This window comes from Ostrea edulis, chromosome 1 (assembly GCF_947568905.1).
Source record: "Ostrea edulis chromosome 1, xbOstEdul1.1, whole genome shotgun sequence".
NCBI lineage: Eukaryota > Metazoa > Mollusca > Bivalvia > Ostreida > Ostreidae > Ostrea > Ostrea edulis.
The window spans coordinates 17,966,004-17,988,755 of NC_079164.1; the positions used below are offsets into that span (position 1 = coordinate 17,966,004).

Sequence of the window (22,752 nt, forward strand, 5' to 3'; positions counted from 1 at the left end):
AGAGCAGTCACTTCCTATTTTGACGGCTTAGGTTTGACGCGGTCAGGGTATGAGCAGGGTTTGACGCGGTCAGGGTATGAGCAGGGTTTGAACCCACGATCCCCCGATTACGAAGCGATCTAGAATACTTGAAACGGAAATTTTACATGGTATGAATAACATTCTCACACATGCAATTAATGACAACTACATATCAGATACATAAGGATACCGGGGAGTCGTGGGTTCAATTACTAACTGTACATGTAAGTTATATATCACACACGTAATGACAATTATATATAAGTTACATATCACACACGTAATAACATTTACATGCAAGTTACATATCACACACGTAATAACAATTACATATAAGTTACATATCACACGCGTAATAACAATAACATAAGTTACATATCACACACGTAATAACAATAACATATCACACACGTAATAACAATTATATATAAGTTACATATCACACACGTAATAACAATTACATATAAGTTACATATCACACACGTAATGACAATTATATATAAGTTACATATCACACACGTAATAACAATAACATATCACACACGTAATAACAATAACATATCACACACGTAATAACAATTACATATCACACACGTAATAACAATTACATATAAGTTACATATCACACACGTAATAACAATTACATAAGTTACATATCACACACGTAATAACAATTATATATAAGTTACATATCACACACGTAATAACAATTACATATAAGTTACATATCACACACGTAATAACAATTATATATAAGTTACATATCACACACGTAATAACAATTACATATAAGTTACATATCACACACGTAATAACATTTACATAAGGATACCGGGGAGTCGTGGGTTCAATTACTAACTGTACATGTAAGTTATATATCACACACGTAATGACAATTATATACGTTAAATCACGTAATAACAATTTTCATATCACACACGTAATAACAATTATATATAAGTTACATATCACACACGTAATAACATTTACATAAGTTACATATCACACACGTAATAACATTTACATGTAAGTTACATATCACACACGTAATAACAATTACATAAGTTACATATCACACACGTAATAACAATTACATAAGTTACATATCACACACGTAATAACATCTACATGTAAGTTACATATCACACACGTAATAACAATTACATAAGTTACATATCACACACGTAATAACAATTACATATAAGTTACATATCACACACGTAATAACAATTACATAAGTTACATATCACACACGTAATAACAATTATATATAAGTTACATATCACACACGTAATAACAATTACATATAAGTTACATATCACACACGTAATAACAATTACATAAGTTACATATCACACACGTAATAACAATTACATAAGTTACATATCACAAAGGTAATAACATCTACATGTAAGTTACATATCACACACGTAATAACAATTACATAAGTTACATATCACACACGTAATAACAATTACATATAAGTTACATATCACACACGTAATAACAATTACATAAGTTACATATCACACACGTAATAACAATTATATATAAGTTACATATCACACACGTAATAACAATTACATATAAGTTACATATCACACACGTAATAACAATTACATAAGTTACATATCACACACGTAATAACAATTACATATAAGTTACATATCACACACGTAATAACATTTACATGTAAGTTACATATCACACACGTAATAACATTTACATAAGGATACCGGGGAGTCGTGGGTTCAATTACTAACTGTACATGTAAGTTATATATCACACACGTAATGACAATTATATACGTTAAATCACGTAATAACAATTTTCATATCACACACGTAATAACAATTATATATAAGTTACATATCACACACGTAATAACATTTACATAAGTTACATATCACACACGTAATAACATTTACATGTAAGTTACATATCACACACGTAATAACAATTACATAAGTTACATATCACACACGTAATAACAATTACATAAGTTACATATCACACACGTAATAACAATTACATATAAGTTACATATCACACACGTAATAACAATTACATATAAGTTACATATCACACACGTAATAACAATTACATATAAGTTACATATCACACACGTAATAACAATTACATAAGTTACATATCACACACGTAATAACATCTACATGTAAGTTACATATCACACACGTAATAACAATTACATAAGTTACATATCACACACGTAATAACAATTACATATAAGTTACATATCACACACGTAATAACAATTACATATAAGTTACATATCACACACGTAATAACATTTACATAAGGATACCGGGGAGTCGTGGGTTCAATTACTAACTGTACATGTAAGTTATATATCACACACGTAATGACAATTATATACGTTAAATCACGTAATAACAATTTTCATATCACACACGTAATAACAATTACATAAGTTACATATCACACACGTAATAACAATTACATAAGTTACATATCACACACGTAATAACAATTACATAAGTTACATATCACACACGTAATAACAATTACATAAGTTACATATCACACACGTAATAACAATTACATATAAGTTACATATCACACACGTAATAACATTTACATAAGTTACATATCACACACGTAATAACAATTACATATAAGTTACATATCACACATGTAATGACAATTACATATAAGTTACATATCACACACGTAATAACAATTACATGTAAGTTACATATCACACACATAATGACAATTACTTGGATGTTACCACACTCAAGTTTCCATATTATGTTAAATTTAGGAGGGTTCGTTTTATTTTAATGGGAAATAGATCCATAACGTATTTATATCTTTGCTTTAGAACATTGTACAATTTAAATATTTTCTACTTTCATATTCCTTATCAAATGTAATCACTTTCTTGGAAGTTGAGGTGTTGAGTCTGTCTTCTATAATTACAGAACAAACTGTGTTATTCATATTAACGTTAAGCGTCTGTTTATTGGATATCAGTTGCTTATTTTCATTCATTAACAGCCAACAAAATGAAGACGGATTCATGTGTTGTTTGTAAACATCTGTAATTCGTTCTTTCTCGATAAATACATTTCCTGTAATGAACTCTGTGATATTACCACTGATGGTTTCCTTGTTTTTCGATCATCTTCTTTCCGCAGACCTTTCTCGTAGAAATACACATACTTTTACAAATGCATACATTTATTTTATTCGTTACATGCAGTTAGATATATGTCAAAGTCAATTGATTTAGGCACGTTTAGAAGCTTATGCAGTCACCAGTCTGAGCGAATATCTTTGATTTCAGAGCAGAATAGGGAAAACATTAATGATTCGAATCGCACTTGCCAATATACCAGAGTTTGGCTCGGGATGCTATGTACATCTGTGAGTACCCTGGTCGTTGCCATGCTAGATTTAGTTCTGTTTCCTAAAATTAAAACAAGAGAAAAATAAAGGCGAACACACTGACGATGAATTATTAAACGATCAAGATATATTTTGTGTTGTGCTGGGAAACTAACTTAGAAGATCACAGAAAACTTGCCGACGGATCGATATCCCGTAATCTCTCGATTATCGCCATATCTTAAATGATCGCTTTGTAAACCAAGTATTATGAAAAATTGATATTTCCTCCCCTCACAATTAAATGAAGCACGGTAAGGTGTATCAGAGCTCAGTAATTTACATCTAATCGAATTAATCGACAATCATAGCTGTCTTACTTCACTACAAACATTTAGTTTTGTGTTCGATCAATTGGTTTTCTTTTTCTTGTGACAGAAGGGTCTAGTTGGGTACTATTAGTCCTTGACGTAGCGAGTTAATTGATATAGAAGACTGAAATTTAATTAGGCGCAAAGAATTGCAACTCGGACCATGGTCAAGTTAGGGAACGGTTAAACATTAACGCGCAATGATTTCCGTTCTGTCGGTCCCCATTTTGCTGGTACAAATTAAGAAATATGGAAGGAATGTATTTTTTCCATTCCCTTAAAGAAACCTAAATGAAAGGAAAAGTCCATCAATCTTCTCTTTAACAACAAAACATTTTTGACATATTGTCTGGAAAAGACAGTTCCTTATTTGATTTGAAAACTGAAGACGGCATCCCTTGGAACTCTGACAGATCGTGTGATTGTGCCTGGCAGTTCAGTAGCCTACTCCGGAACAATGTAACAACGACTCTGGAGCTGGTCATAGAATCCCTTCATCGGATCACCAAACTCCAAGGTTCTGCATTGGTACACGTAATACTACACATGCGTCTTCGATGCGGCGTCATTGCTGCAGGCCACAATAAATAATCTAAACGCTCAAAGTAAAACCTGCGGAATTAGGACAAGAACATTATTCATAGAATTTATTTTTCTCTTCCGATAATATTTTCCTTCGTGTTGTATGTGGGGGTTCCCCGAGATAGAATTTCGTTCACATTGTGTCAAGATTTCGGAGAGAACGATTGGAAGTGATGGAGAATGTTTAATTACCTTGCCATGTTATGAAAATGAAGGATTATCTCTCGGAATGTCTATTCCAAAGGAAGACTATCTAATTAAATGAACAGTAAGCTCAAGATCGGCTCCGTGAGAAGTGCGTCTAGTGCATACTGGTCATTGAAACATTTAAAGGACGACGATGTGTTGATTTCCCCGTATTAATAATTTGTTGCCTTAAAGCTTTTGTCGTGTGATATTAGCACGTGACAAATGAGAGCCTTATTCTGCGTTAATTATGTATAAGTTTCTTATTAAGAGTATACACGGCAACCGCTAAATAACACAGTCCTCCTCGTCCAGGGATGTCCATTGGATTTATAATTAACTTTTCAATTTATTGAATTTTGAAACCAAAGGGAAGTGTGATATATTTCGCATGATTTAACTTTACGGCGCGTTTTACGAATTTTAGGCTGAATTATTGATGAAAAACTTGATGAAGTGTAACGTAATGGTACTTGATGGTATCGCGCTAGAGAGATCATCGCTGTACGTGTACAGTTTGTCAACTTTTCCTCTAGCGGTGAGCGAAAATTTGTCGTAATATAAAACTCATTACTGTGTGGAAGGCCTATCGAGTTGTGATTAACGGTTTGTGTTTGAAATAGAATTCTTCATCTGTCAACAATTTCTGACACCCCTCTTCTTGGTGCTGTATGGACCTCACCGATTAATTGTCGCCTAATGGTCGCAGATTCGCCGGTTCAATCTTAGAATTGATAGCTCCAGATCGATAATTTGGTATCTCTCAAGCACTTGACAAATTGTTGCAAAAGGATGGCGGTGGCTATTCTGAAAACTCTAAGAAAGGTAAGTTTCTGTTTTTGATGCTATATTTTGATTGGAAGTATGCAGAGGGATTGTTTAACAACAATCATTTATTGATTTAGTAGCTATCAAAAGGTGTATTTTAAGTTTACGCTTTATTTGAGTGTTAAGAACACACTGGATGACAGGAAATGAAGCACATGCCTGACATTCTTTGTTTTAAATGTTCTACCGTGTCGTTTATGCTAAAAATACATGATTTATAAACTGTAACGGGGGGAAAATGTTCCTGAATGGGTGGACTGTTTAGGAGCTGCACAAAAATTTGACATAACATCCAGTTATATAATTTTGGATTTTCAGCTTGCGAATGAGAAAAAAAATGTCTGGTTATAAAAGTTGTGTGTTCATAAAGTCGACCTCATGGTGGGAGAGGCAATCCATGGTCTCTTTGTAATTATAAATTATTGCTCCGACTCGTGGTATTTAGAGCTTTTTAGTTCTGCTAATTTCGCTAAAATTGCCATGGCAATCCTTTCCACCACGGTTCTGGTAAATTGTTGCAACTAAACAAATCTGGCAAAATGATGATCCAGATTCCTTTATTCACATTAAAGAAAGAATTATGGTTGATCAAGGTATATACTATTCTGACGTTGTACGCGGTGTCAGGGGGAGAAGCTCACTCCTCAAGTGCAGGGATAAATCAGAGATTCATTCCTTCAACACGTTTACTCGGCCAATTATCATATTTTATACACGACGGAATTCAAAATCTGAACGTGAACATAATTTTACATGTTTTCGTTTGGATATAGAATTGATAACGGTAGTTTTGCAGTGTGATGATTGCAACTTTACCAATAGATTGTAAGCTGATACGGTGTACTTAAACCGTAAGTGTCAACACGAAATAAGCCGATTTCAGTTGTGTGGTTGTGAATTTTTTGTTTTATCTTGTTAAGAAGATATCATCAAGTGACTGAATCTGCAATGTATATCGACATACTGAGCTCCCAATGACTCTGAAGGATTTGGTCTCAGTGATGGCCCATTTACATCACGTTGGCTCTTGACATTTTTCAATATGTACTTTGTATATCGCGATGAGTCGTACACCAACTAACCCACACAAATTATGACAATGTATTACACTTTAGACCATGTACCTCTCCTCACGTGATTCCTCTCACTCTCGCTGAGTGTCTGTGGTGTAGTGTGCGCAGCACCAAAGTTTAATTTGACTCATTTAGATATCTGAAGAGCATAATCACAATAGGTCTTATAAACAATAATTGTCAGTAGTAATGTTAAATTACATTTACCACTCCCGTGAGATCCCCCGGTGGGAATCTTTAATTAATCAGAAAGTAGAGCAATCGACAGCTAGGTAGACAGTCGGACAGAGCTACAGACAGACTGGTCACTGAATAGATTAAGACAAAGAATCTGAGAGTTTATCTACTCTGATTTTGTCTGGAATCAATCGCCTCTTGTTGTACCTGGCTGTGTTCGTCATTTACAACAAAGAACCCCTCCTGGTTCAATCTGTGCTCCTTCTGCAATCAATAGCCGGTAAACAAGCTATCTTCCATAACTTAAGTGTATTGATGTGACAGATGTATTATATTCGAAATTAATATTTTCTAGGTCGCCTCTGTGTAATTTCTTTTTTTATTTTCAATGATAACCCATAATATTATGAATTTATTGTTCCCGCGATTGGTGCAAACTGAAAAAAAAAAATCAACAAAAAACTAATTTCCGTTAATACCACGTATTAATCTATCATATATGACCATGTTCGACACTCAAATCATTTCACACAATACCCCTTCAACCTTGCCAGAGAATCTCGAATATGAATCAGAAAAGACCACGCTGCATGGTGTTGTATCTATGTAGATGATGCTGTTCCCTGTAAAACATCTGTCTCTCTAAAGTAGACAAATGAGCGAAAAATATCTATTGTGTGACTGGTGATTATAGGCTTACTGACAAAGGGCCGCAATATGTTCCCGGGCTCGTTAGCTGCTTAACTCCTTGATAAATAAGCAATATACAGCATATGTATTGAACTACACCAACTTTATCGAATTCATCGTAATGAATGACAGAGCACTGAGCAGACCATACTTTAAATACAGTTATTGAAAAATGCACTTTTGTATAACAAAATTTCATAAATCTTATAGAATTACTTTCCTTTGACAAAAGCTCTTAGTCCACCTATGGTTAGTAGGCGTTTTACTCATCATTCTCTGAAGTAAGAATTCTAAAGTCATTTTGAAACCGAAGACTTTTAGGATGGAAGGAATGATATATATGTAACACTACGTGTATCAAGTCACACACACAACACGAGACAGGGGTCTATCTAATGACATTCCTTCACTTTCAAGTCGCCTTGGAATAAATTTTGACATATTTCAAAGAAAATTGAATTGTAATTTTTTTCTTCATACAATGATGACGATGTTCTGAGATAAAAACTGTCTGTGTATATTTGGTCCATTACTCCTACTTTTCAGTATTAAGATTTTAATGTCTCACTGTAAAACCAATGCCAGATTCCTTAAGAAATGATGAATAAACTTTACGTGATCCTTGAAGATTTCCTCATCCTGCCTTCTAATAATTGGATTCCTGTGAAGATGCAGTACACCTTCCTTAAGAACTTGGTTCTGCTAATGTGAAATCATTTGTTAGTTAATTGAAATCTTATCATTTTCTCCCTCAGCGATGCTTTTAAATCATTAGAAATTCATTTTGTCGTTCCATCTTGTGATTGATTTTGCGTCTGTTGTCCACCGTTGACAAAGAGTCACGCTTTGGCATTGTTTAGACATACAAGGCAAATCCAGCGTTTCCGAAACCGCTAATTTATCCCTGAACATCGTTCCCAACTCAACAGGAATAATGCTAGCAAGAGGACGGAAACTATGGATACCGATTCCGATTGGAAATTAATTGATAGACCGAGCCATTAGATGGTCGGATGTTCGCGATAAAAATAAAAACTTTAAATGATGTTATCTATTAGGCAAAAGTCTTGAAGCAAAATCTTTCTATCGATGATCATATAGAAAACAAATGCTGCTCCAGACTTCCAGTTTTGAGCAGGTGCTTTTATAACTTCGTTTGCTCTTGTTTTCAAATTGGTGATATACATGTACTTGTAGCTTCAGATCGGTTCTACCTGTAGTTCATAATCAAACTGGGGTACCTATGCATTGCAAAATATAATCTGATGTTGAGTTTGAATGTGTAGGCACTGTCACGCCTAGGGAGTATCTGGTGACGTCGTCAGCATTAAAACAGATGGATTTCTGTTAAAGAGAAATTTCATGGAGCATGGCTGATTAATTGCAAATGATAAGGAACCACCCAAAAGACTTCAATAAATGTTGGGCTTTTTAAAATAAGCACAAAAATACAATTCCGTAAATTAAACACATCGAGCTCGATCTAAAACCGGCGCACAAAACGAGGATTCTAAATTAAATACCTGAGAGCAATTATCCTCACAACAAACAAATGAAATGCAGATGAGTCTTCGATAGCTGGCAGTGGATCTATCCGCGATCACTTCAAAAGTAAACATTTACCCGTAGATGTCTACCTGTCATTAACGGTATTAATTGGTTGTTGGTTCTAATTATCATTGACAATTGGTGGCCCTCCGGATTATCGACTGATATTACTTAACTAGTAGACCGTACACAGCATCATAACGTACACTGTTTCTGACTATTGATGGGAAAATTCAGCCGCATCAACTCTTAACAAGCAGTCAAACAGCCGATTAAAGGTCCGAATGAAACCGGGGGAAATCCATCAACAAGCATACGGCGCTAGTTTGTTGTATTTACTAGATTCAAACAGTTTAAAATCTGTGCGGAATGGCTAGTGGAATTCTTAAGCTGATAATCCAGGTATGTTTAGGATCTTTTGCTAATTGTAGTACTTGTTGAACTTGTGTAAGATACCACGTTATAAGGAAATCAAAATGATTTTAATTCTCTGGGGATATCAATTCTTTCATCATATTCTGATAAACTCGTCATTTTTCTTCACCGGAGTATTTTTTTCATGTTCTACATAGTGAAATTAGGTTTTTGTTCATCTAAACAACCATTTTGATTTCGATTAAATAATGTGGGGGGGAATCATTTCGATGGAACTTCGTTTGCATGTATGTACATGTAAGACTTTTGAATGGAATATTTTTTCAATAATTCCTATCTCTTGGGATTTTCTTTTCTGGTAAACTCTAATACCTATGCAAAACAGCCAATTCAGTTTTAAAAAATCATATGAATGTGTTTTTACAGACGGGTATATGTAAGAAAATACCAACGGAAATTGAATTTGTATGTGTGCGCCCTTTTCATCGTCACTTCCTGTCTCAAAATATTTATATATTGGAAAATTAAGAAACCTTATACTATCAACAACTTGAATTTTAATAGTAATTTTGAACTTAACTTTGTTTATCATATTTTGGTGAACACTTTTAAAATAGCATTATAAGCAAGTTTGTTGGGAACATTTAAAGTTGTCTTAGAACTTCCGACATTTATTCTTTCATAGAAACCGTATTAAACATGACCATTGAACAAACGGTATTTTGGGAGTATCGATACGCCAAAACTCAGTTTACTTTATGATAATGATAATAATATCCTGTTATGATAGGGGCATCGTATTTTTGCTCGTTCCTTTGTGGGTTCGCCCTTTTTGCACAGCATGTGAGCCTCATGTCGTATTTGATTTTTATTTTGCCGAAATGATACATTGTTCCATGGACATATACACAGAAACTCGGCTCTATTGGTCAAGGTCTCACTGGAGAGGGAAAAAAAGAAGAAATCCCTTGTATGCATTTAAGAATTGTACTTTGAGTCTTCCTATGGGGGTTCTTGATTCCCAAGGTCATTGATCAAGGTTACCGTGGATGGATAATTTGAAGTATTTAGATCTTAAATTATTTATATACTTGGAGATAGCTCTTAATTCTGAACAATTATGAAGTTTAATATCAAAGATGAAGGTCACATATGAGAAGAACATCCAAAATAACACGCTGCTATGAGTCAATCTCTTGCAAGGACAAGGGCACGAAATAGTGTATTGATTTTCAACATGCTTGGAATACGAAAAGTTTACGTTTTTATTTGCTGAGCTACCCTGGGTTTAAAAATACACTACAGACTGTAACCGAGTGTAATTAACGTACATCTTTCACTGATAAGAGAAAACCAACAACACATAATTTTATATATTTTTTTATTCGGGTTTTAAGAGATACATCAATGTCCATTGTGAACACAAACAAAATTAATCATAAATTGAACACATGTACAATCTTATGTCTAAGAATTCGCCTAAATTATAAGTCATAAAGATATGAAACCAATAACGTTTATTTGAAAACCTTTCAAAAGATACGAAGCAGCGAGATTTTGCGTTTATTCTAGAAGTAAGCCTTAGATGCAGTGACTTTGCGATTAAGTTACGCCATAAGGCCACGGTAAACGGAGAATCAATGTTCCAAAATTTCTGTTTGAAAGCAAGTTTTCTATTTCATATTTTGATAAAATTACCCTTGGAGCTTGATCGTAAGAAGAATATTTGTATTGTAGGAGCAACAAAAAGATACTTCAATAATTTAATGAAAATGCAAAAAGTCACCTGATGATACAAATCACTGCTGACAGCTTCGGTCTCCGCAATCACTTCCTCGCGTGTTCAAAATCTCGGATTCTCCAAACAAAGCCAAGTTCCAACAAATATGTATCGTTTATGGTAAACGTAATATTTTTCAAATTTATTTAGTCGGGCTTCGCTACGCTTAATCGATACTGCCCTGTATCTTCTAAAGCCCCATTAATCAAATAAGTGGTTTTGCTTGGTCCTTTCAAAACTAATTCATAAGCAATTGACTTGGACGAGAAACAAATCAGTTCAGCCCTCCCTCCGGGGATACATAATCAATTTCAGGTTTCGGTACTACAGTCTTTTATCGAGTATAGTGTCTTTCGTCGATACATCATGCACATCAAATTTTCTCAAATGCTGTATAACAATGATTCAGTTTACTATGTAGGAATACATCTGGGACGTTCTGTATCAATATTCTAGTCCATCGAAGGTTCCTGGTCATCGCGGCGTGAAAAAAAAATTAGCTTGGAGTTGCATGTTCTCCTGTCATGTGTGAACCGGAAAAGAGAGTATATTAGGGAAGTAATCAGCATTGTCCTGGAGTTTGTCAACTTGTCTGTTGGCGACGTTTAGAGATGGCGACTAGGAGACAGCATCCTCTGTTGAATTGCATGTATCGGTCTTCATTGTCGTCCTTCTGAATTAATTATTCAGCGCTAGGACAGTTGTGAGAAGAAAAGTTTCACCTATCCACAAAATGCACAGGACGGTAAAGTCGGACATAATTTAAATTTTGATGATTGGTGCTGTGAGAATAAAAGTAATATTTTTTGCTATTTAGTCTCAAAATATACCGTAACAGTTATAGCAACATCGAGAAAAGATGAAACCGTTCCCGATAAGTATTTCTGATTCCGTGTAATCAATGAACGGAAAAGATTTCGCCATGAGATAATTTGCAATGGTATAAAAGAATGCTCTGTATACCATGTGTTTCTGTGTTCCAAGCTTTTAAAGTCGAATTTGTTTATTATCCGGAGAATTCTAATGCTAGTCTGTTTAATCTCACGTGGCAATAAAACACTATCCTCATTATTGTGTCAAAAATGATAAAATTCAATATCATTGAGTTTATACCCAATAATATACCAAATAAAACTAGGAAAGATTCTGATATAAAAGCAATAACGAGACTTTATAGTACCAGAAAATCACCTCATCAGGTAATACGCAATGTCACAGCTGGAGGGTTAGAAAGTTATTAGTATATCTAATTGAAGATTGTTTCTAAGTGATCCACACAGACTGAAGGTTATTGGTGTGTATCTGATCCACACAGCCTGATCCCGTTGGGATCAAGATAAAATAGGTCCTTAGTACCCCTTGCTTGTCCTAAGAGGCGATTAAATGGAGGCGGTCCTTCGGGTGAGACCGTAAAAACTGAGGTCCCGTGTCACAGCAAGTGTGGCACAATAAAGCAAAATCGTAAGGCCGAGCATAGGCCTAAATTTTGTAGTCCTTTACGTCTACATACAAGTGAAAAATTCTCGAACGGGACGTTAAGCTATAGATGACCAACCAACCATATACAAACTGAAATGTTATTTGTATCTCTCTGATACATACAGAGAGTTCAACTTGATCAGGTAAACAGAGTGATCCGTAGTCAAAATTCAGTGTGACAAGAACGGCCTATCAGTCGGTATGAAACACGTCAGACAGCATTTGACCCAAAGATAGGTTTATTGGTATAACGACCATAGAATTTGCGAATTGATGACTTTAAACGAAACTGTTGAAACTCCTGTAACATAAACTTGTTTACCAGTAGCCTGCCTGGATTTAAAAACTGATCATACGCATAACAAGCATTTGCGTATCGAATCAGTTGAGCAATATAAACACCATATGCAGGTGATAATGGAATATTGCTACATGAATATTAAAGTTGACTATGGAGAAGCTGAAATCCTCCCGTTTGTCATAAAGTTTAGTTGTTAGTTTGCCGTTAATGTCTATTTTCAATAAAATATCTAAGTATGAAGCAGAAGTGGACGACTCTGTGGTGTCTTATTTATGATACATGTGCAAAATCCAGGCCTTATCGTATACGGTATATAGATTTTATGTATAATGTATTTCATGTTTAATGTATTCATTGAGAATGAGGCCCCGATTATTTTCATATCATCTGCGGGGGATCTAATACCCCTTTGGTTAAGACCTATGTCCGCATTCATTCTTAAACATTATCATTCACAACTTCTTCATTTGACAGACTTTTGTCTACACGGTTGTTTGTTTATTTTACGTCTCGTCGAAATTTTTCACTCATATTAAGACGTCACCACTTGTAGGTGAAGCACCACAAATTTAGACCTATGCTTAGCGCTCAGGGACGTAGCAGTGAGGGTTCTTTATCGTGCCAACGCCTGTCGCGACACGGGACCTCCGTTTTTAAGGTCATATCCGAAAGACCCGTGATTCTCGCTTCTAAATGCCGAGCGTTTGTCGAAGGAACAATCACTACCTACGTTTACGTCTTAGTTTTGACGCGGCCAGGGCACGAACGGGACTCGAACTCAGACCTAACGGCTACGAAGTAAACGCTCTACCATTGGGCTTTTATTTTTTACTATATGTCGTTCAGTCAATTGAATGTATCAGTGCCAGACTAACTAATGTCCATCGCTTCATATGACCTTTGAATCATTGTTTTAAAATTCTGTAACGCAGCTGAAACTACACAATGACGCAGGAAGAGTGTTGCTGGAGAAACAATTTGTCAGACACTTTATGTGAAACGTTTCTTTCTTTTTCTACCACATGTGGCTTCCATTTAATATTTAAACAGATCTTCATTAGACTGAAAATAAAAGGAACTAATGAAAATTCCGCAAAGATTAGAAGATCAGACATGGCGTCTCATTAAAATGTATCTTTTACATACTGCGTATGACACACTGTCGATAGACTACTGTTATACACCGGCGTATGTGTCGCGCGATATCTTTTGATTTTCTTTGGGTGAGTGCAGATGATACCACGTGACAGTAAGCTGTCGTACGGAGTTACGTTTACTTGGAACCCGCGAAGCATTTACGCTTACATATCTGACAGATGACGGAAGTTAAGCTGATCTTTTCCCTACATCGAATTTCATGCTCGTTAAGAACGTATTTTTTTAGTACGACAAAGACGCTATGAAAAAGCAATTTGTCAAATTTGTACTTCCTTTGGAATCAATATCTTTTAGTAATCGCCATAACTCAGAATTGAGAGCAGTATTAAGGCCCGAAGGCTTCAGTCTGATTTACGATTGTAACATTTCATGGAAATGAATAGATCATTAAAATAATAATGTACCTATCATAAAGACGCACGAAGATTTTTCTCGAATACATCTATGGGCAGCAAGGATGTTCTAGGACGGCCATTTTGGATTCCAATAAATTTCTACGATTGCATTGCGTGTATTATAGTAATAAAACCATACTAGATACAGAAGAAATCATTCCGTACTGTAGTTCTTTATATATTTGTTTTAACCTTGTCTATATCTTCCAGAACGTTTCGTCATCAATTTGAAAACTGCCCAACAGATGAAAATATAGGGTCAATCTACATCATACAACAGATTGACTTTTATTGACTGATACGCGGTAGCTCATTTCAAATTAGATTTATGTAAAGGAAAAAAAGAGATGAAGCACCACAATAAAAGTCGCCATTTCCATAAAAATACGTCGGATGCCACTTAGCAGTCAATACATTTGATAGAACACGATGGTTCGCGGAAACCAACGGGCCGGCAATTCCAGAATAAATGCCTGATATCACGATAATAACCGATGCCTTCCGACACGGTGTAAAGTTCTACGATCAAAATGATGATAGATGGAACGTAGCAGATCTGAATATTCTCCTTAATACGCTATCTATGACTTGTCAAACAAATGTCGCACAGAGTAACGATTAACTGCATTTCTAACAAGATCCACGATGTTTGCAATAACAAATCTGCGTGACGTCACTTACGACTGTAATGCCTGAGGTGGAGCACAATTTTCAGAATCCGACAAAAAATTAAAGTACACGAAATTCCACCCTAAAATTGAATTGTATTACATATGGTGAAACCAAATATTCATACACTGAGCTAGATAAATGGGATATACTGCAAGTTATTCCACAATGATACCGAAGTAAATGAGTAAAGATCAAGGCTGATGATAACATGATTAATTTGGCAATTTTACAATTATGTTTGGGTTGTCCGTGGATTAAAACTTGTTCTTTAGTCTCATAACATTTTCATTGGTACTTGTGTGGTATTGAAGTTGGTATCTGTATGATATGACCTCCATTCTGACCCGTGGAGACGTGAATCCTGAAGGGTTACACATTTGTTGTGACATCTTCATCACATGATTTTTCCCCACTGCTTGTTTTCATTCCGCAGCATGATTCATGTAATTGGTATAGTTTGAGGGGAAAACAAATGAACTTTGTAACATTTCAATTGTTTATTGTATACATGTACATTAACGCCTGAATATTTTAAAACAACACGTTAATTTTTCTTCACAGTGAATGAACACCAAAGCATATCAAACGAACCATGTGTCGTAAATGAATGCTTTAAAATACAAAAAAATATTGATCAAGCTTTCTATGTGCAACAAATTGCTTTGATTGGTATTTTACAGAATAAAACCAAGAAACAAATTATTGTTACAATTATTAAGATTGTCAGTAGTATCTGAGAAAGTTTATTGTACTGACGAGATCAATAGTAGGCCTAAAATTCTTCCTCTCTGCTCGCCTTCATGCAGATACTTTATGGCTCGCGTGTTGAATCGTTAATTTAAAAGTAAAAAGTGCGAAGCAGTTCCATTTTCAAACATTGCAATATATGGTTAAGACAACAGTTGCTTAATGAACAAGTGAACAGTGATCAATCTTATAAATTAAGAGAAGGGCAAACACGGACCCCAGGACATACCAGAGGCGGGATAAGGTGCCCAGGAGGAGTCAGTATCCCCTATGCATTGGTCACACCTGACATGAGTCCTATATCTTGATGAAGTAGACGGAGTCATCCGCAGTCAAAATCAGATTGTAAAACAGAGCTTAGCGATTGACATGACAGGTATCAGAAGCATTCTATGACATTAATACGACTTTTCCGACAGATCCTGTAAGAAATGAGCATCTTTAGTTTGCGACGCCTACTGTGTGTAACAATTATGAGGCTTAAATATCGAATGACATTCTTTATCTTTAAGGTAGCTCACTACACTAAAGCTTATACTCTCTATGACACTACGTCACAAGATGGCGATTTTTAATTCTTTTGTGAAATTATTTGTATCGATCGATTTGTTTGTCTATCATCGTAGCTCAGTGGTTAAAGCATTGTGCAGGTAAACCGCAGATATTGAGTTCAAATCCGCAAGTCTTTTGTTCATGTGTTGAAATATTTTTTTGAAAATAATGTTTTTATCAAAATTTACATATTTTCTGCCTTTTTGGCCTGTATACTTATTATATATCATCATATCCTTTATGATTAAATCAATTCGTACTGATTTGAGAAACTTTTTGAGGGTGTAGTGAGCCACCTTGGCCGTTCCTGTGTTATGACATTCACCTGTAACGCTTAATTGTCCAGCTGATACTCACTGTGCAGTACCCATTGTTAAGTTTGATTTGTCTGTAATGAAGTTGATGTCTACATTGTTACGCTCAGTTTGACTATTGGTCTATATGACGTCAGTATTTACATTGTTACGTTCAGTTTAACTCTATGACGTTGATATAACATTGTTACGTTCAGACTAAATAGTAAATATGATATTGATGTTTAACATTGTCACCTTCAGTTGGACTATATATTACGTTGATGTATAATATTCTACGTTCAGTTTGACTTTATGAAGTTGATGTATAATATTGTTACGTTCAGTTTGACTTCATGACGTTGATGTTTAACATTCAGTTGAACTATATAATATGACGTTTATGTGTAATATTGTTAGGTTCAGTTTGAATAAGGTGAGCATTGTGGTCCATGGGCCTCTTGTTTTCTTAATTTAAAAGCACAGTAAATTAACCCATTATCGAGGTGATTGTAAGTCCCTTTTACACGTTTTTTTATTAGCTCCCTTTGAAAATCCTTCCTTTCGCTCCATCATTTCTTCCTCTGTTTTGAGGCTTGCTGGTCGTGTTTGTGCTCAATTTACAGTCAGTGTCTACAATTTAAAGCCTTGTGTGAAAAACCAATTAATATCAACGCAAAAATGACAAGACCATCCATTTAAACTGTTTCAGCGAAACATCTCTCTGCACCCCCAAGTCACTACCAATACAAAGATTCTTTAATTCCGTAGTTTTCGATAACGACCTGCTGTATGAAAAAGATATTGCCCTATATCATCTCCATTATCTTCTGATTTACGGCAGTCATATACAAGTAAAGGGCAGCAAAAAATTCCCAGGAGTAAGAGAAGATCGTAAATTTGTTATAAATTCTGACAGTTCAGCAGATAGCTTCCTGGAGTGGCATGTATTTTTGGGATTTGGTCAAAGTTTCTATCGGTCAGTCTGCAGTTTGGAATTTTGAGATCTTAAAATTGGATACTTATCTTCCTCCGCAGTCTTTGATTGTCAGGGAGTGTGTAGATACCGGCGGAATCGTGAAGTAGAGTTTTTATTTATTTTGACACAAAATTTTTCTCGTCTATTCTTGGTTGCAATTTAAGCAGATAAAGTTTCTATTGTAAGTTGCATGTTTAGATAATACATAAATACCTTCACAGTTTTCATGCGAGGATCCCCCTCCAACCTCAATTTTCCTGGGATCCGGGTAATTAATTCCAAAAGGAATCCAGCTTTTATTAGAGGTCTAACAAATTGTGTTACAAGTAAAACTAACCGTAAAAAGCAAAAATACGTAATTTTAACAATCTCGTGATGGCGGGGGAGGGGGGGATCAGCCCCTATCAGGATCTGCGTATGTTATGTCACTCTACAACGAAGCCCCCGGTCAAAAAGAACAAAGTTGAATGGAAGAACTAGAAACAAGCTTACAAAAATAAATTTGTAAGCCTCACTTCCATTTTAATTTGGAAAGCAAGTGCATAAAATTATGTCAACACCAAGCTACTAGTATACGTATATTTTATGATCTTTTTTGGAATAATAGTTTTTTGAAGACGACATGTCGAGACAACATTACATGTACAATCATACCGATGACTATTAACTTTGAACATCCAATGACATCCTTCTCACGATTTCAGATGTTCTCATATATTTTACAATATTTGATTGAAAAGGGATTAAACAAAAAGGGATTAAACAAAAAGGGATTAAACAAAAAGGGATTAAACAAGGTAGAGGCGACTAGAGTGTTGGTTTCAACATTTTATTGCTTATGTAATACACACAAGGTTCGAATTCTTCCGTCGTCGGATACCCACGGCTGATCCCGTCTTCTACTCGTCGACGAGATCAGTCGTGGGTATCCGACGATGGAATTCTTCCAACTTACGGGGTTCTGACCTTAATATGATATATTATAATTGCCATAAAGCTTGATATAAAGGAAAAAAAATCAGATATGAATATGCATAGCCTATCTAGTAATATATTACAATCGTATGAATTTATTAGAATTTTTGTACAGCAGAAAAAATATGTACATTGTACTCAAAATTTACGCTACCCCAAAATAAAATCTGTTTGATTAATCACCACACAATTATGAACTTGATAGTCGAACAAAGAATTTCATTTATTTGAAAATATTTTGCAAAGAAAGAAAGAGATGATTTGCATTTTCTGTCTTCCACAAAAAAGTTTTTTATGAGTAACCTTAGAGATGAAATGTTGTTAACCTATGTTATCAAGGCTCTTTACTGGATGCAATGAAAGTTATAAAGATTTGCACTGTATGCTTTAAAACATTTTCCATTCATTATAACGGCATGGAATAATCGGTTGAAATGTGTTCATTTAAAATCAACCCAAAGTGATATATAAGTATATTTTTAATACTGATTGTCAGTTGACTAAAATAAATCTCTATTTACTCCTTACTTTCGTCAGGACGCACGTGCCGCACGTGGCGCGCGGAATGTATGTTGTGCGGGAACATTTGATGAATTAAAGCTGTTTGACGAAAGTAATACATAAATTTTTATTCGCCAACTTTGAAAACGAAAAAAGAACTCTGTAAAATACATAAAAATGTCACACTTTCATGCATAAAACAAAATTGTAGTACAAGAGTTGTCTAGATAAAGAACTTTCCAATAATTCATGCACGAAGCTTATTCATTTCGACATACAATTGTCATGTATCCAATATTTCTTCGACAAATCCATTTAAAAGAAAAATCCCAAAGTGCAGAAATCCATTTTTTTTTTTTTTTTTTTGTTATCAGTTTATTTTATATAAGCCAACGAAAAATATCTTGACTAAGATATTTTGATATTCAACATTAATTAGATCGCACCGATTTGCAAATTCATAGCGACATCCGGCCATAAATTAACAGTTCGTAAAATCCGGAATTTTGAGTGTTTTACTTGTAAGTTCTTCATTTTCAAGCACTTTCAAAGTAAACTTTTGATTAGTTTTGATTAAGTGCTACCGCAAATACTGATAGTTTCTTTATGATGTCGGGACGTGCACCAATGAGAGTTCGATGGAATTCGTCAATAATTAAAAATCCACTTGTGATTAATCAACCAATATAATCTGAAGAGTACATTTGCGTCTTTCTAATTTCCTTTTTATGGATTCGAAGACACGTCTGGTTTGTTTTACAAACTGAAAAAGACAACAATACTTAATGCAATGCATATCCACCAAAGTTAAGCTACTCCGACAGAACGACTGAACAGTATGCGATGAGTCACGATGGAGTTGCTTCGCTTTGGAAAGGAAATTGATTTTGTATTCTGCGTACCTTAAAGAATTTTTAGGAGACCGGAGAATTTCAAGAGACGATAGTTTGGTTATTTTTATACTGTTTAACGTCCCTCTCGAGAATTTTTCACTTATATGGAGACGTCACCATTGCCGGTGAAGGGCTGCAAAATGTTAGGCCTATGCTCGGCGCTTGTACGGCCTTTGAGCAGGGAGGGATCTTTATTGTGCCACGCCTGCTGTGACACGGGACGTCGGGTTTTGCAAAGGGACGATAGAGTTAACGTAGTAAATCAATGAATATTTATTGGGGGGAGGGACAAAAACCCAAACGTGGACACTTTGAAGTAGATACTGCTGATACATATACCTTCACATCTTCCTGTAGGAAAAGAGTATCATTATAATATACGAGTCCCTGACGTACACTGTTTTTGTTATGTTGTCAGATACGGGTGATGAAGTACACAGCTTTGCCTGTCTATTTCTGAGATGATGCAAAGTACACAGTCGGCACAGCATATTGTACAAATGTATAGTTACAGCTTTCTTGATAAATGGCAAAGAGAACGATCAATCTATAAGTGGCTCTGTAAAGATATAGCAAGACAGGGAGCAAAGCTATAAAATAGAAATCAGCTGAACTGGATAGAGTGGGGGATTTTTTATTTTGCATAGCTCTTTCATCAGTGAATCCCTGAAGTTTTAAGTTCATATCAAAAGAAGTCATTATTATGAGAGAGTACACTAACGGTGCGCCATGGGGGTGGTATCTATCCTAAAAGCAAACGCAGAAAATACCGATTTTGCATGGTTGAATGGATGAGAAGAACAAAAATGTTGATGTATTGTCAGGAATGGGGCACCTGTCCATGGAATAGCTTTGGTGCACCATTCACCTTACCGCTTGCTATTTTAGTGGGTATGTGGGCTCGTGGCGCAATGGATAACGCGTCTGACTACGGATCAGAAGATTCCAGGTTCGAATCCTGGCGAGCTCGAATTTTTGCTGTTTAAATATTTTATTTAGAATACACCATACTAAAGAGGCAATATGGAAAATTGTCATTCGATAAAGAGTAAATTGTAATTTGACAAAAATAGAAGAAGAAAAAAAACAAAACAAGAATGCATCGTAACTACGGATCAGAAAATCCCAGATTCAAATTCTGGCGAGATTAAAATTTCACTTAAAAATTAAAACTGATAGAACACACATCTAGCGAAAAAGCTATCTGGAAAATGAAAATTTTGGGGGGAATTTGCAAAAATGTAATATCTCAGGAATTAAAATAATCACGCATGCTTTGGAATCCCGTGTTGTATTTTTCCTGCGAGTCTATGAAATGTATTCCGCAGCTGATCTTCCTTCCGCCGTGAAATAGGCCTGTTGTTCTGCAGATCGATTTTTGTCTGTTTTCCTAATTATCTGTGTATAAACACCTGACAGGATGCATCTAAGACTTTTGTTTCACCTGCACAGAAAATGACATAAGAAACTGCATCGGAAATTCCTAATTGGCGTATGTTAACGCATGTTTCACCATGCTGCTATTTATCGTGTTGGTTTTCTTACAGGTAAGAATAAGATTTCTTGATATCAGTCTTCCAATCAGTTATCCACCTCTGTCGTGTAGAAATATTCAGTCCACGTCTCATCAGCAGGGATCTAGCATTCCTGTGCCTGTTGATGTTATTTTTAATGCCATCAGAAAGCGTAGAGCATTGTACTTCTCTAAATATATGACATGTATGTAATTAATTCCAAATAATACGGTTATGGTATTGATTTTTTTAACATTATCATGGGGAATTGTCTTGCAGCGGACTGTAATTGTCACGTATAATAATGTGACTCATTATTCAAAATACTGTACCAAAGAACAGATATGCTGAAATATACAGGCTTTTTCCTTGATATGTGGTACAAAATACGATAAATTTGTATTATAACTATAGCGTCTGAATCTGAAGAGTCGGATTACGTCGAGTTGACAGGCGCGGATCATCAGATTAAACGAGACGCAAATGATCCGCGCCTGTCAACGATACAATACAATGCAGAGATTTGTATAATGTCAAATTTTAAAACAAGTTATACTTTGAGGCGCTTAACTATGGTGTCCGGATAGGGCCATTTGCAAAAGCGTGACTGCGCGTTTGTCACAACATGCCGTCACGCCAACAACGCACCTTCGTGCTCTCACGCCAACAATCAACGCGCCGTCACGCCAACAAGCAACGCGCCTTCGCACTCTCACGTCAACAAGCAACACGCCTTCGCGCTTTCACGCTAGCAAGCAACGCGCCTTCGCGCCAACAAGCAATGCGCTTTCACGCCGACAAGCAACGCGCCTTCGCGCTAACACAACTTTACACAACTCGTCTTCGCGTCGACAAACAACGCGCAGTCACGATAACATAACTTTACACATCACGCGCTTGTCTGTGCGAAGGCGAGTTGTGTTAGCGCGATTGCGCGTTGCTTGTTGGCGCGAAGGCGAGTTGTGTTAGCGGGAAGGCGTGTTGCTTGTTGGCGTGACGGCGCGAAAGCGCATTGCTTTTTGGTGCGAAGGCGCATTGCTTGTTGGTGTGACGGCGCGTTGTTTGTTGTCGCTAAGGTGCGTTGCTTGTTGGCGTGACGGCGCGAAAGCGCGTTGCTTGTTGGCGTGAGGGCGCGTTGCTTGTCGGCGTGACGGCGCGAAAGCGCATTGCTTATTGGTGCGAAGGCGCATTGCTTGTTGGCGTGACGGCGCGAAAACGCATTGCTTGTTGGTGCGAAGGCGCGTTGCTTGTTGGCGTGACGGCGCGTTGTTTGTTGTCGCGAAGCGCGTT

The 22,752-nt window shown here is 35.9% G+C and overlaps 1 protein-coding gene, 1 long non-coding RNA gene and 1 other non-coding gene across 7 annotated transcripts in view; 2 read left to right on the forward strand and 1 right to left on the reverse strand.

Moving 5' to 3' along the window:
- Window positions 1-22,752, forward strand: part of LOC125662722 (uncharacterized) — an 83,719-nt gene that overhangs the window by 31,911 nt on the left and 29,056 nt on the right. Inside the window, exon 1 of one of the 5 annotated variants that reach the window (XM_048895073.2) lies at window positions 4,316-5,357. The exons of 1 other annotated variant lie outside the window; for it this stretch is intronic. In XM_048895073.2, the coding sequence (XP_048751030.1) occupies window positions 5,325-5,357 (33 nt within the window). In that variant the 5' untranslated portion in view covers window positions 4,316-5,324. Of the gene's footprint in view, window positions 1-4,315; window positions 5,358-9,004; window positions 9,251-18,941; window positions 21,496-22,752 lie in introns of those variants that run through there. 3 more of the 5 variants (XM_048895107.2, XM_048895090.2, XM_048895081.2) reach the window with 3 other exon arrangements.
- Window positions 4,803-8,943, reverse strand: LOC130051261 (uncharacterized). Its single transcript, XR_008799699.1, has 2 exons — window positions 8,824-8,943; window positions 4,803-8,644 (listed from the first exon to the last, which is right to left on the reverse strand). It is a non-coding gene; the product is annotated as an uncharacterized LOC130051261 (long non-coding RNA).
- On the forward strand, window positions 20,846-20,918 carry Trnar-acg (transfer RNA arginine (anticodon ACG)). Its single transcript has one exon. It is a non-coding gene; the product is annotated as a tRNA-Arg (tRNA).